Source organism: Raphanus sativus, chromosome 6, assembly GCF_000801105.2.
Source record: "Raphanus sativus cultivar WK10039 chromosome 6, ASM80110v3, whole genome shotgun sequence".
In the NCBI taxonomy this organism is placed as follows: domain Eukaryota; kingdom Viridiplantae; phylum Streptophyta; class Magnoliopsida; order Brassicales; family Brassicaceae; genus Raphanus; species Raphanus sativus.
Window position 1 is genome coordinate 45335249 of NC_079516.1, and position 16698 is coordinate 45351946.

At 33.0% G+C, this 16698-nt stretch overlaps 2 protein-coding genes across 2 annotated transcripts; one reads left to right on the top strand and one right to left on the bottom strand.

The window, feature by feature from the left end:
* Positions 1-55: 55 nt before the first annotated feature.
* Positions 56-1432, bottom strand: LOC108850354 (uncharacterized). The gene has a single exon (XM_018623904.2). It carries the CDS (start codon positions 1430-1432, stop codon positions 56-58), a length of 1377 nt encoding a protein of 458 aa, XP_018479406.2.
* A 3721-nt stretch (positions 1433-5153) lies between these two features.
* LOC108836958 (uncharacterized) lies at positions 5154-6637 on the top strand. The gene is made up of 3 exons (XM_056988754.1): positions 5154-5286; positions 5407-5838; positions 6501-6637. The coding sequence occupies exons 2-3, from the start codon at positions 5433-5435 to the stop codon at positions 6509-6511; spliced, it is 417 nt and encodes a 138-aa protein (XP_056844734.1). The 5' UTR covers positions 5154-5286; positions 5407-5432; the 3' UTR covers positions 6512-6637.
* The last annotated feature ends 10061 nt before the right edge of the window (positions 6638-16698 follow it).

The following is a 16698-nucleotide window of genomic DNA, read 5'->3' on the forward strand; positions in this document are numbered from 1 at the left end:
AGTCGTTGGACTGTCATGGGATTCCCCAACCCACAGCAGTTCCAACTCAGGATTTTTAAGGAAGAGAGCGGTGCGGATTTTGAAAATCCGCCTGCTTCGGCTTTGGAGTCGTAGCTTTGCCTGTTCCTTTCTGATTTGCCTTAGGCGGCTGTGGCGCTTTTGATGTCTCGCCTTTTTCCCGCATTGTCACCTCTGTAATTGCTGGTCCCTTCGGGAGTTGTGTTTTGTTTCGTTGAGTAGTGCGAGTGCCCACTTGATTGTCTCCCGTATGATTGGTTGAGTATGATCTCCTGACCTGAGGGGAGTTTTGAATAATCACTTTCATCTTTTTACTGCTAGTTGCTTTCATCATCTTCATTCTCGATGCAGCTGTAGTCTTTCCTGGTGGTCGTCCCCTCTTCTTTGCCTGAGGTGTCTGAGTCGTCTCAATCTGACTAGGAGCAGCTTCTTCTCCTTCTCTTGCTTCCTGAAGTGTAGCCTCTTCCACGTTCTCTAGGGCAGCATAGAAAGCGTGGTTGCTAGCGTTTTGGTTACCTTTGATGGCCTCCGCTAACATCGAAGCAGCTGTTTTTGCCATTAGGTCCTCAGCTTCAGTGTCCAAAACTCTCTTTCTTCTAGCCTCTCGTTCAATGGGGTCAGGAACGTTGACATATTGGAGTGTAACATCCTGCAGTTCCGCCATTATATTTTCATGGAGATGCTGAACTTCAATTTCATTAGTCGTCCTCTGTTGGAGAGGCGTGGTGAAGGGGGTACTAATGTGTTCCTCTTCACTTCGCTGGTTCTTTTCTTTTCCTGCTGTGTGAGAACCAGTAGAATGGTTGCCAAAGGAGAGAGAGCGGCGTCTTGAATCATCTCGTAGCCTCAGTGGTTTTTGAACGTATTCCTTCGTTATGTGGTGTTTTGGGGGAGATCTTCTTTCTCGGCGATAAGAGTGGGAATCACTGGGAGCTTGCTCCTTATCGGCCTTCTTTTCTTTAGTTGCCCCCTCAGTTGGCCGTAGTTGAAGTTGTCCGTTTTTGAGATTGTCGTTTCTCATTGAGGGCCTCAAGCCAAACGGTCTTCCATGTCTATCCAGTCGTTCGCTGTAGTTCCTTTGCTTTCTCTGTTCGTAGTAAGGTTCCTTAGCGGTGTGGTGTTTGCGCTGAGCTGGGGGAGCAGTAGGACGGTGCTCTGTTTGCGCTTGCAGTTGGAGATGGCTATGTTGTCTAGTCATGTTGGTTGTGGTGGGTGCATGATGGTAGGACTCTTGGTCGCTTTGGTTTTGACACTGCTGCTCTTCATGTAGGAGGCTGTTGCATAATTGGCAATGGTTTGCCAGCTTTTCATACTCGAGAGTTACAATAGTCTCCTCACCAGATGAGAAGTCCACTATGGCTTCTTTGATTAGCGGTTTCAGACCATCAATTGTAACTCGGATTTTTGCAGCCATTGGAGTGAGTTCAATATCATCCAGACGTCCCAATCCCCTTCCTATTTCATCTAGCATCTCTGTTTCCAGTAGTGTAGAGGCAGTCCCTTGAGACTTATCCAGAAAGGGATCTGGGATGGGTATCTCGCATCGATGATAGGTTCCCATTTTTGTATGATGACCATCCATCTAGCATAGTGGTATGGTCTGTGCGCCAGCACGTAGGTGAGGTCTTCCTTGCTTTCGAATCTCACTTGGAAACATCCTTGTCCTAAGTCAGAGCAGGATACAGCTCCTTTAGCGCTCCATCTTCGGGAGAGGAAAGGGATGAGGTTCCAGATCTTCTGTTCCCTTGGGTTTGTCAGTCTTCCTATCAGAGTGAGTTCATTGTCGCGAATAGCCTGCGATGTGTCGATTTCTGGAGCTCTTATACGCAGTGGAGGCGCCTTCGTCTTCTGGTTGTAGATCCCTTTACCTTTCTCAGCATATGTGAAGCGCCTTTCCATTGTAGTCGTCAATCGGCGGTTGTTGCAGGGGAAGTGGGTATCCTTAGTAGCAGATATTGCAGCGGTTCCTTTAGTTCTTGACGGAGAGAGGTGCTTTTGTCGAGATCGATTCCTGAGGGCCGTAGTTTAGTGCTTTTCCTTCTGTTAGCAGCTCAGAGTTGGTGTCGGCGATTGTGTGGGAGTTGTATCTCAGGTTCCTGGCATGAGTCGGCGGCGGTTGGTGGATGCTCCGGCGGGAGGACAGGACCCTCCGACTAAACGTCGGGGGTGGAACCCGGGAAAAGTGTCTCTAGTGGTTTGAGATTTGAAAAAATTAACCCAAAGAGGAAAACGAACCGGGTTGGTGCGATTAGTCAGAACCGGTCAGTGATCAGAGGGAAAGCTCAAAAAGGAAAAAACCGGTTAAGAGGAAAACTGTGTGTGCAAAATTGGTTGAGATAGTAAAACTGCCTTGAAGATCGTGCCTGAGAGCGTTTTCTCGATACTTTTTTGACTATGTATCCTTCGTCTTCAACTCTAAGTTTCCTTTATCCTTGTTAACAATATATTGTACATCATTTATGGTAAAAAAACAATAAGGCTTGTGAATAATAAAATATTGGCCATGTAATTAAAACAAGGTGCAAACATAATATTTTAGTATTAAAAAGAGTTATAATTTTTTTGACAATAGAAATAAAAAAAAAGTAATTGGACTAGCCGATTCGGCAAGCCAAAAGAGTTATAATTGATTACCAAAATAAAAACAAAAGAGTTATAATATTGCCTTCTACTTTTTTTAGTTAAAATAATAGTTTGCCCAGAAAAAGAGCGCGACATTGTATACTAACGAAGTTCTACAGGAGTTCAATGCTCTTCGTATTATTTGTTCACAGAGTTTCCTTTCATTTTCTGTTTGTTCGATGAAATCTCCTTTCCGTAAATAAAAAATACAAATTACAACGTGATCTGATTGTCTTTTTTTTTACCAACGTGATAGATGATTGTCAGGTGATAACAAATAACCTGAAATTACAGGATATCTTTTTTTGGCGGCAAATTACAGGATATCTAATAAATTTAATCGTAGTATTTCATCGTAGTAAGGATTCATGAACCATGTGATGTGGAATAAGAATCAATTCAAAGAAAATACATGTAATCGTTTAATCTAAGCTAAGCAAGATCAATTTCGGTTTTTCCAACTAACTAATGGAAATTCAATTTAAAAGAACTCAATAAACTAATAAAAACATTAAGATAGAAAAAAGTTAAAGATTAATAAGATTCGAAACGTTACTGATACATGATTTTTTTGTAAACCTAAAATTTTGATATTCTATTGTATTGGTTCATTGATTCTTAAGATCTTAGTCAAATGGATTGCTATTAGTTAGAGAATTTTTAAAATCAATTTAAAACTCTTGTTACATAATTAATTATATGATAAATTATTTAATTTTAATTCAACCCAGTGTTAGGAGAAGATTTAATTCTATATATTTTAATTCATAAAATTTAACTTTCAAAATATCAAGTATATTTATGAGATTTATTTTGCTCAATAAATGTATGGGATCTATAAAAATTTATGTGATTAAATAATCTAAGAAACAAATAAATGTGGTTAAGAAAGATTTATTACATATTCAAACCAATTTATTTATCCAATAATAATTCATCATATTTTATGTATTTACCTCTTACAATGTATACTTATACTTCTATCGAAAATAAATATATTAATTTAAATAACCGTTATATTTGGCGGGTTAAGTTTCTTTCTGCTTGTGGTTTGCTTATTTCATTGGAATAGAGTTATGTCTCAAATCTATCACTTAGAACGTATGAATACCTAAGTTTTGGCCGCTGACCCCAAGAAAAACGGAAGATCCAAACAGCTAACTGCTGAACAAAATAAATAAATGTATTATTCTATTCCTGTTTTTAATTATATAATGTTTTGGTTAAATGCATAAAAGTTAAGAAATTTAAATTTTTTTAAAACATACTTTTAAAAATATAATTTTAAAATCATTAACCAATTATAAAATAACTATAAAATTTTATTGGTTGAAATTTTTTCAATAAAGTTGAAATTAACTTTAAAACCTCAAAACATCTTATATTTTAACACATAATACTAAATAGAAGAAGATTTGGGATCTCAAGCAGAAGATAACACTTGCAATTGTATTCTTGACATAAGTGTAATATGAGTGAAAATACAAAAGACTAGGGAATAATACAATTGTTTTATTTAAAAAAATCCTTGTAAGTTCATTAAAAAATTATAGTAAAATATTTTTGTTGTAGAGATATTTTTTTGTTGTATTGTGTGTTAGACGTACTATTTGTAGTTATAGTCTAATCCCTAATAATATTCAGTAGGTCGATCTCATTCTTATAAAAACTGATCTTTTGTTATTAAAATTTTGCTAGTGTGATGCGTAATTGATCTTTGAGAAATGAATGAGTTTGCCAATTTTCTCTTCGTTTGGTGTTTTTGTAAACGTCAACTTAAATGTTTTTCTGTAATTCACAACATAATAAAACGTAACGGATAATATTATATAAGATGTCGAAATCCATATGGAGCTAGGTAGGAAGGGACACGAATGAAGGGCAGAATTGGAACAAATGGTTATTGGGGGGCAACAGAAAAGAATAATACCCCTTCATCATCTTCTCTTTTACCCACAATAATGCAATTGAGAATCACTTTAAGCCCTCAATGGTGCTTCCGTTATTTCCCTCCTAATTTATCTATCAACGTTCTTTTCCTTCACGTGAAACAGAGTTTCTCACTTTTTTTTTTTAATTTAAATTGGCATCGGATGTCTTCTCGACCGTAATGTTTGAATGTAGAAACGTAACTTTTTTCCTGAAGCCATGGACATGATAATGGTGTCACAAACCCAATATGACTAGATCGTCCAGAAACTTTAGTTGATACATTTGAAAATTAAAATACATACAAAACAAAATTATGATATTTCCTTAAACTTTTAATTAATATATATGAGTATACGGGATCTTTCGCCGAAGCCCAAAATAATAGCCGGAGCCCGTGAAACTTGATAATTCTTGCTATTAAAGGAATACTGGCCAACTATAATCGAAACCGCAGTTGGACAACTCGAATCGGAGTCATCCAAACACTACCATGTATTTTGTTGACCACCTCGGCACACCACAAAGGCGGCTAATTCATCCGTGTTAATTCCTTAGTTTAACTTCTTTTACAATGTCCTCATGTTGCAGAGAAAGTTGATGGGAATCAGCATCTACCTAAATGTACATTCTCATGATAATGCTTATATAAAGCCATGTTCCTCAAACAACCAATTCCACCACTTCCTTTAGCTTACTAGTCTCTTGTCTTCTCAGGTTCGGCCTCTTCTCTTTAAATCCAGTCTCCTTCATATTTTTTCTTTTGTCAACAGTCCCCTTCATATAATATTTTACTTTTTGAGTATATTGGCTAAATACTATAAGTAAACTTTTCAGGTGTTTAGAGACTTATATATAGAAAGATGAGCTGGACTGGAGGAGACTGGCTATGTGGGGCGTGTCAGCACGCAAACTTCAAAAAAAGAGAAGCATGCCAGAAATGTGGATACCCCAAGTTTGGAGGGGTAGATGTGTCAACGTACTTGTACAACAGGACTGAGGTTTTGGCTGGTGATTGGTATTGTGGTGCATTGAATTGTGGGAGCCACAACTACGCAAGCCGCACAAGCTGCTATCGATGTGGAATGATCAAAGTCGAGTATACAGATCAGTACTACGGAGCTCAAATGGTTGCTTACGGGAATGATGCCGGAGCTTGTCCTCCCGGCTGGAAAACTGGCGATTGGGTTTGTCCAAGGGTCGGTTGTGGGGTCCATAACTACGCTAGCAGGGCTGAATGCTTCAAATGCAAGACAACAAGAGATTACGGTACGTCAAATTTCTACTTCTCAATCAGGATAAACGGTCTACTATTCTAAACAAAACTGAAATACTTAAATTCCAAAATAATTAACTTTAACTTTATATATATATATATATATATATATATATATATATATATATATATATATATATATATGCATTTGATACAAGCTACTTGAATCCCATTCTGCTTGATAAAGCAACTGGGTGGCTAAGTGTCCCAAAAGAATTAAAAAAGACACTTAAACCACAATTAGATTTAATCCAGCTCCAAAAGAACTATTACTAAAGCTAAGCAGTACAGATTGTAAGAAACAACAATTTCATCCTAGATGGCGAAGTACCAACCAAACGCTGAGACCCTGCAAGAAAGGCAATAGTGACCAAAAGAGAGTTAGCCAGAGAACAACACTATAACTTTATATTTTTTATCTTTTTGGTAAAACACTATAACTTTATATCTGCTTAAATGAATTGACTTAATCGCCTTTACTAGAAAAAAGCTAAACCGAAATCTAACGCCGTATTTTTAATTTTGGTCTGAAAAAATGCTTATTCATCACTCTTTATTCTTTGGAATGTTATTATATACAATTCTACCATTGGATTGACATTTTTTTTTTGAAACTGCGGATTGACATATTTTTGTCTCTTATTTTCTTCTCTAGGTGGCGTCTAAATGGAAAAGAGGATCACCATTTTAATTGTAACTGTAATTGTCACGTATTTTCAACAAGTGTTACCAGTTTCTAACATGCAAGAAGCCTTCTTACGTTGAATGATAATTCTTCAATTTTGTGCAAAATCACAAGATAGTAACAATTTTATTCGGATTAAGTTATTCTTAGCACAATATAAGACTATATACGTGAGTTAAGGCTACCTTAATAATTGCAAATATATAATTTATATATATATAAATCAAGACAATTGATTATTGAAGAGCTTTCCCCCTCCAACCTAGTTTTTATATACCATATCAAAAATGGATATAATAGAATACAAAACAAATAAAATGTATTAGCAGATACAAAAAAAATAAAACACTTTTCTTTTGCTCTACCGTTTGTTTAATTAGATGAATGTAACTTTCGTTAAGTACCCACGCCATAATTTAACTAATAGAATCATTTCTCCTGCCTAAGAGCAGGACAATGGCCTTCTTCTCCTGCCCATGATGATTTTCGCGGTTGGATTGATCTCTTCCCTGAAAAGTAATATAATGGAAATAAACTTCTCTTTTTGACAACAAAATGTCATTCTATTACTCATGCTAGATATAATATAAAAGGTAAACCGGAATAAAACTACTAACATAACAATGTTCTCTTTATGAAAATATCTTGCATTGCTAATTTAAAATTAACAACTGCATTTTGGCCTCAGAAAATGTAAGATATTTCGAAGGAATGAAATCTTTTTTAACGCCTCTATCTCTTTCAATTCTGTTGAAAAATTTAGTCATGCCTTAGGCTTCCTGATCATGACGATTAATCTTAAATATTTGCAGTCCAATCCAAATTTCTTGCAGAAAAAGTATCGTAACATATTTTTTATTGTCCAATCAAGCGTTTTTATTTTTGAACGCAAAGAGGACTCTCTTCTCTTTTAGTTTCTTGTACCCATAAACTGGGTTTGTACCTATCTACATCCACTAAATTAAAAAATAGAGATCCAAACATATATTTTACAAGCATACAGTCGTGAATCGATTATCTGGTGTTTGTACCAATATAGACTATGTTAGATTATTCATGAACCAAGTTTCTTCTTCCGCATATATGACAAACTTAGCTAGATCTCTGTCAATTCAGTTAAATTTGTCATTTCTAGCTTTGTATAGATAAAAAAATTATCCAAAGAAAATTATTTTTATCAAGATCAGGATTTTCAATAGTATTGTTTTTCTGTCGGAAAGACTAATATAAATAAGAGGGAAACGGCAACAGTTTTGAAAATGAATCGCAAGTTTTTTTTTTTGTCAATCATACTACTTGCATTACTTCAACCGAAAAAGATCAGACATTGTTTAGGAATCTAGAAAGGCTTGACTTAGCAAGAGAATCAGCTAGCCTGAGAGTTTTTAGTACGAGAAATAGAGGGAAAACGGCAACAGTTGTGAAAATGAATCGCAAGTTTTAAAGGTGAAAATGTCTAGTTAAAATTTGAGGCGTTATTGCAATTTTAAAAATAAATAAAAACTCACCTTTATATGTTAGAATGGCTATTTTGTAAACACTGTTGGTGGATAAATCTTTACTTCGGGAATCATCATCAAATTCAATTTTCTTTTTCTATTGTCTTCAGCAAGTTGCGCATATTTTTGTCTATGTAATAATTTGTTCTCTGGAAATTCTGTCTACTGGTTTTGTTTTTCTTTGGTTATTCCATACTTGTATCTAGAATTTTTGTTTTTAAAATAAATAAATTCTAATTTCGTCGAAAAAAGAATAGCTACTCTGTTTAAAGTATTATTAACATTCATTTTATATGATAGTTTTGAAAAGTGTTTATACACATATTCATATCCGATGAAAAATATAATATTTATTTTAAATATCTAAGATTTTCAGTATCCACCATATAACATTTAGATAGTGTTATTTTCCATTTAAATGTTAGAGAAACATATGTTAAAGTAATTTAATTATATATATAAAATTTGCAGTTCAAACTTGTGTTTCCTAAAATAGAGTGAATTGGTTTAAAACCCAAAAACAATGATGAAATTAAAAAAATATCTACGATGAAACAAATTTGGTGTCTATAGAAAAAAAGTATAATGGTGTGAGATTTAGGGTATTGGCTTAATTAGGGCAAAAAATTAATATACATGATGCAATTTCACCCTAAAATAACATGTCAATCATACATATCTTATAAACTTTTGGGTATATTATACTTATCCTCGTCTATACGTACACACACATAGCTATATATATAACTGAAAGAGACCAAATTTTCCCCTTGGAATCACAAAATGAAGGGTACGAGACATTGAAATGAGGAGTTTGGAAATAGATTAGTTTGAGTAAATGATGTGAACGGAGTAGGGAACCGAAAGGAGACATATCTCCGGGTATGCCGTGGGAGCATTAGGACAGGAATAAGGAAAGACGAGATCGATATGTAAGGGTGAAAATGGGCAGAGTCCCCACCAAAACCCATCTGCAATCCCTAAATTCAGACATTTTTTGTTCCCTTATGCTTTTTATTTAAAGTTCACTGGCCCATATCACTTCTCTTTCTCCTCTCCCAATCCAATATCTTGGGAAAATATTAAAACAAAAACATTGACGCTACGTCTCGGGCTCTTCATTTGTCTGATTGTGCATAGCTAACTTATTTCCTTTTTGTTTTCTTCGCTAACCAAATCATCCACTCTCGTCTAACATGTCGGAAAGTGTCTACTTGGATTAGTGTTTTCAAAATTCTACACGTCAGATGAATGGTGTAGTAAAAGTAATGATTCACTGTTCTACCGAGTTCCTTAGAAAAATCACTAGCTAGGCGAGATTATTAGATCGGAGAAATCCAATGAATTTACAGTGGCAGATAGGAAAGTAAACAGTAAAAACGATTAAAAAGGAGAGAATTCGGGAAAAAGTACTTTTAGAAATGAAGAACTGCGAATGAAATTCTCTATTTATAAATAGATGGTGAGATTACAAAGAGGCACCATGATTGGGTCTACAAATCCTAAAACGGTGGCATAGTTCGGGCATTTTCAGGGAATGATTCCACTTCTCAGGGTAATGATTTTATTTTCTTCTGTAAACTATTTTGTAGAGAAGAATCACAAAAAGAACCATATGGATTAACAACTCAAAGTAACTATGTTCTCTAGCGTTGATATCATGCAATATCATATAGTTGAAACAAAGGAAGATAAGTGATTGCTTGTTGCTTCAATACACATCTTAAAGAAAGAAAAGACAAAACCTTTCTACGAATGGTGTCTAAAAGATCAGCCCCAGCTTTAGAATCACATGCATCAGCTGCTCCTGATTGACTGTTAAAATCCCAAAACAAAAAAAAAGTAGTAAAAGTCAGCATTTTTAAAGAACAAACAATACGATCTGTGTGGGCAAAAGGAATAGACTTTATAATACCTACCTAGAAGAATGTAATAATCTAAACGGACGTATAACGTTACTGGAGAGAACGCCAACGCGACGAGGCTTAGGACAAACAAGAGAGGATCAGACAGGAGGAACATCAAATCCTATTGGCATAGTTCGGGCATTTTCAGGTAAATATTAGTGAAAATATTTACATATAATTTTTGAAAATTAAGATCTTTTAAATCTGATTTTTATAACTGATTTTTCGAAATTTTAATATATATATATATATATTTTTTTTTTACACTAAAAAATATCAAAAGATATTATGATTAAATTAGTTCAAAGATTCTATATATTATTAGTCTTATTAAAATACATTTAATAAAAAAAATTAAGGATGGTCCAACTTAAAAATCACACATGAAATGAAGTTGTGATTTCTATTTTCATATAATTAAAATAGATAGTAGATGAGTTGGCAATCATAAATTTTCTATCTATTTTTTTTCTATATATTTATCAACACTGTCTATTTTCTATATAATTCTCAAGGGACAGATTGTCCCCAACATTAAATTTCTTCTGTTACCGTAGTTCTTTAATGTCTTTAAGAAACATTACAACGAGGGGGTATAGGGTATGTCCCTATTTTCATGACAAAAAAATAAGCAAATGTGCATATTATTGTGAATCATATTTACGTGGAAAATTATTGCATTTTAGTGTTTTTTTTGTCAGCAATAACAATAAAATCATGTAGACTCTGGTATATACAGAGTGATCGGTTAAGTTGTAGAAAATAATTTTAATTTTAATTTTTGTCTACAATCCTAAATATCATCAATCATATTTTATATTAGTTTTTAAACTATAAAAAAAAACTACAGCAGAAAAAAAAATTTAAAAAATTTTGTTTTCTAAAGTTCCATTTTTTAAGCTATGATAAATTTTAAAATTACATCATTTAAAAATAAATCAAAATATTCTATAGACTAAAATCTAAAATAAATTTCTTACCGTTACAGTTTAACCAATCACATATACAGTGCTGTATTCGGTCTTACAGAGAACTGACGATTTTTTTATTCTCTATTTATTGTACAGTTCTATAAGGTAAACCGACGTACAATTTCATCAACGCTCAAACTACGTTTTAACCGGGAAAAATAACAGACCAATAAACTCAGGACACAGTTTTTCAGAAAAGAAAAATATATAACACACGTGTCTCTTATCAAATAGGTTTAAAATCCACGTTGCACTAAAAGGAAGAAATATTGCATGAACCGTCTCTATGGTTTGCAAAAATTATCTCGATGGCTTTTCACCTGTGTCCCCGGTGACATTTCCGTCTTCAACAGTTTGTGCCTCCCAGATTTTAACCACCATCAACACAATTACGCTACATTGCCATTAGTATGCGTTTCACGTTTCACCACATGTCATCTATTACTTCTAAAAACATTTCCTTTTATTTTGCCGAAAATCTCTACGATCTTGACCGTCTCCATGAACTTTAAAGCCCCTAGAACTTCAACAAAATCAGGATGAACCATTTGCTAGAACTCTTTCAAACTAAAAAACCCTAGCTTACTTTTTTCATTCCAAAAGAATTAAAATTTAAAAATCTTTCAACCATAACTAAGAGGCAGAATTATGATCTAGATTGAAGAGATCGAACATAAAGATCGATTTGTGAAGAAAGAAAACGTTAAAGCTGGGATCTGAGATTGAAAAGCAGAAAAGAAGATACTCTTTTCTAAGTAAAACAAAACTAAATGCTCGTAACGAAAAAACAAAATCGACTAAATTGAAACTAGATTTGCTAAAACGGAAGAATCAGTGTGGTTATATTCAAAGACTGAAGATAAAAAAAAAATATATATATATATATATGTACTCTCTCCGTTCCTAAAAGATGAGTGTTCTACAAAAATTTGTTTTTAAAAAATGGTTGTTTTATGTTTTCTACGAAAAATTACAAACTTAAAAAATAATAATTGATTTTATTGGATTTTTATTGAACAAAAATTGTTAAAAATTAATAATTAAAAAAAAATAAGTTTATTATAATGATTTAATGTGTTTTTTAATATATGTAAAACACTAAAAAAACTATCTTTTAAAAACAGAAGAAGTACTAGACACGACTCTTTCTGAAAAATAAGAGATGCCAAAAAAATAAAGAATTAATGCTGCATGCCGATTAGTTGGTCTTTTAGGGCATGTCCATCAATTAGAAACTCATATAGTATTTTAAACAAAACAAATAATACTATTAAAATGTAATATGTTAATTTAGTTAATTTGTAATTTAAAAATTACATAAAACCAATCAAAATTACCATATGTAAAGTGAATATCTAAGAGTTTCTTAAAAGACATATGTTGACTCTCTCTCTCTCTCTCAATTATTTTATTTAATTTTAAATAAAATTTAATTAGCAGAACTCCATTAAGATACTAATAATGGGTAGCTCCTAGACCTATGATAATTATAAAATCGATTCATTTAAAAAATATATATGTTTTATGTATAATTTTATTTATTTTAGTACTTGGTGTTTCCTTTCACAATGTTGATATTTTAGATTTATTAAAAATTAAATTTTGAATTTTCAAAATTTTAAATGTAAATTATATTTAAAAATAAAATGTTGTTCATATTTTAGATTTTATTAGTTTATACCAATACTTAAATATAACTATTTATTAAGTTAAACATAAAATTAAGTTAAAATAAAAAAATGATTTTGTTTTAAATTATACTTAAGAATATATATGTATATATTTAAATTATAATCTTAAATAAATTTTCATTTATTTGTTTTGGTTAAGATATATTAAATTAAATGGTAAAAATATATATAAATTGTATATTTATCAAAAAAATAAAACCAAACAGAAATCATATAATTTGTAGATATCAAAAAGAAAATTTAACATTTTTAAAAAAATATTGTATAAAATTTTGAAAATGTTGTTTAATAATAGAAAATACAAGACTATAAAATAGACATAAATAATATTTTAAAATTTGTAGAATATTTTACATTTCTATTATTATATTTTATATCAAATTTGAATATATTTATTTTAATGACGATGCATAAGATATTACCATATTCTATTTTTTACCAAATATACAAATCAATAAATTTAATAACATCATATTTATTTATAAGTCATATCATCATTTTTAATATATCATGTCAGTGTTTTTAGTAAAGGTGATTATAGAACATGTATCAAATTAATTTGTAAATAATATTTAGGAGATTATTGTAGATTTTTGAAATGTTCTAAGACATCAGACAACTTTTATTGCAATTGTGTTTTCCAAAAAGAAATGCATGTAACTACTAAGTAACTCCATTCTTTTACCAAAATGCTTTTCTTACATACTCCCTTTTTTATAACAAGTGTCATTATAATATTTTTATTACACAAAAAAATTCACTTAACAGTTTTAATGTAAACTATATTTATTTTTCAGGTGAAAATTAATTGCAAATTATATTAATTTTATAAATAATTTTATTTATCTTAAATATTATTGGTAAAAGAATATGTAATTAATAATAATTTATATATATTTTTATCATTTTTAATTTATGTGAAAATGTCAAAGTGATATTTATTTAGAAAATAAAGGAATATTAAAAAAAAAAGCTAATGTCATTGCAGTTTTCAAAACAAGCAAGGCACGGCTTTGTAACTTGTAAGTACATAGGTTGACGAAGAATATATATATATATATATATATATATATATATATATATACACATATACGTACATGTATTGACCACCTTATGAATTTTTTTTTTTTTTTTTTGCCATCTTTGATATTAAAAAACATAAAGATATGTTACAAGACGGGCCCATAAACGACCCACATTAAACTTAACCGAAAGCCCAACAACTTAACAAACGAGCTCAAGCCCAAAAAGAAAAACCCGAGACCCAAACGAGCTCACCGCTCACCGCACACCACATCTCCCACGTGTTGAAACCTACACACCGAAGAGACGCGTGTCGGCCGCTGAAGCATCGTCATCTCGAACGGCTAGAGCTCGCCGCCGGGCCGGAATCCGCTACACCACAGGAATTGCGAGTCACCAAACTCCATCCCATACAGAGGTCGACGCTGAACCAATCGAAGACATAAACACCGGAAACACCGGTCCGAAATCATTACCGCCGAAACCACCTCTAACGACTGTATTAGAGGTATAGGGTTCGGCGTTTCACCAAAGGCCCGATCTTCAGAGAGCTTCCACCGGAGACTCCGAGATCTCATCTGAATTCGGCCACCACTCACCATAACACAACACCATACCCTCAGCTCGAATAAACTCCGTGAGAATCAGAAGCCGGCGACCAATACCGAAGACGAAACGGTACAGCCCCAGAGTCAAGAGCCGGCGAACGACGGTGCGAACGCCACCGCTTCCCGGAAGAGCTACGACGGACCACCACCGGAGGAAAAGGTGCATGGCCGTAGACTAACTAAGAGAAAGAAAAAAAAATGAGATAAACAACAAAGCTTTGGCCGGACCGGCGGCGGCTAGAATAGCCGGATCCGCCGGCCGGAGACGAAAATCAGGTGATGAGCTCGCTAGAGAGAAAGCAGAGGAGAATCTAGAGAGAACTTTCCTTTTTCTAAAGGGTGTCTAGGTCACAAGCTTTAAGAGAATACCAACCTTATGAAATTACTTAATGATCAGAGATATAAATAAAATTAAGTTAGAAACATTCCACTATATAGAAGCCAAAACTCACATGGGTAGTTGAAATTTTTAAGAATGTATTCTATTTTATTTTTCATTCTTTCAATTCCTCTTTTTATGGAATAATAATTTTACTTTTTATCATTTTTAATGTGTCCTGCAATTATGCCTTTAAATCTTTGTTTACAAAAGTCCACATATAATTGCAATCTCTCGTCACGTCATAGCTCACTTCCAATCAATAATCCATATTAAGATTTCTTTTTCTTTTTTTGCCACTGTAAGATTTAACCGAGATATATATTAGATGTAGAAAATTCTTACTAACATATATATTATTTCGGTTGAGTTTACATAGATTAACAGATTTACGTTCTTCTAAAAAGTATTTTTAAAATATAAATTTTAAATAATTCAACCAATTATAAAAATGACAGTAAAATCTTATTGGTTGAACAGTTTCTAATAAAATTAAAATTAAAATTAACCTTAAAACCTCAAAACATCTTATATTTTGAAACAACATAAACTTTCTAAAACATCTTAAATTTAAAATGGAGGGAGTATAATTTAAGAAACCAGGCTAAACAAATTAGAGAAGTTATAGTGATCTTTTCGATGTCTATGAAGTCCTGCTGTTTTTGTCTAAACCGATCAAGCCAAACCGAACCAAAATTTTGGTTTTTGGTTCGGTTATGGTCTTGAGTTCAGCTTAATTCGGTAGGTTTTGATAATGGTTCGTTTTCTGTTAGGTTGGTTTCAGTTCAATTCAATTTTTATTCGTTTCGGTTTTGAACATTTTTTCTTTTAAATAAAAATATAAAGACCAAAAATAACTGAAATAACAAAACCAGTTTAATCAATTAAAAATATAAAGACAAAAAATAACTGAAATAACCAAACCAGGTTAATCAATTAACCGAAATGAACCGGAATAACTAAATTTACCCAAAAAATTCTATTTGAAAGAAAATTATACCAAATTCTAATTGAAAAACCAAAAAGTCGGTTATTTTAGAAATAAAAATGAAAATTGAAATAAATGATAACAAATCGAAATGTAATTCAGATAATTACGAAATAATTTTTCAAAATTTTGGTTAACCGAAACCAAAAAATTTTGTTCGCTTCGGTTTTAGAAAACCAAAGTCGCAGGACTATGTCTAAGGATATTTTGAGGATAAATGGATACGTAAATTATAAAGTTTTTAATAGCTGCTTGGCAAACAAGATCCCTTAATTTGAAAAGCCTTCTGCATAGGGATTCTTCACTGAAACACTTTTTCTTTGTTGAAGACAAAAATGCGATTTGCAATTTGCTTCTCTGATTGTCTGCCTTTTCTCCAGCGCTATTAGAAAGCCCCAATTTTTCTTTCTTTTCAGCTTGTCTGTCACCCCTGAGCTTCTTGCATGGCCTCTCCCCTCTGTTTGGGTTTACTATGGTATATATCTGAGTCATCTCTGTTGTTGTGATGGTCGGCAGTGTGTAGATCTGATGCTTTCCGTGCTACGCGGTCTAGATCTTTGAGAACCGGGTCTGGATCTGTGTCTTCAAGCCTTCCTCTATGTCTGTCTGTAGATCTACTGTGGGTGAAAATTTCTCTAGCTGAGCGGTGTAGCGGTGGAGTATTTCTGACTTGAGGGCACGACTTGGAGGCATGGATTTCCTTTGTTCTGGAACCTTTGGTTTCATCCCCATCCTCATTTCCCTCTTTTGAGGGTGGCAGGTGGAGCGTTAAGGTGGTGCTGTTATGGAGGCGGTGGAGGCGATTTGGTCGTGGGGTACGCTATCGAGTAATCCACACACCACAAACGGCGAAACCGACCCATATGTTTCTAAAGTCTACGCTTTCTAGTTTAATTTCTCGTTTTCATTGGATTTTCTCCATGTTGTAATTTGTTAGAGGTTAGTGCAGTATAGAGCGTCTTTTCTGTTTTTTTTTCTCTTGACTTTTGCTCCGTTTTTCTCTTTCCTAGTAGAAGCATTAAGTTTAGTTTGGTGTGCGATCTATGGATCTTCTTTATGGTAATGGTCTTAGCTGACGTAGCAGATATCTCGGTGATGCAGC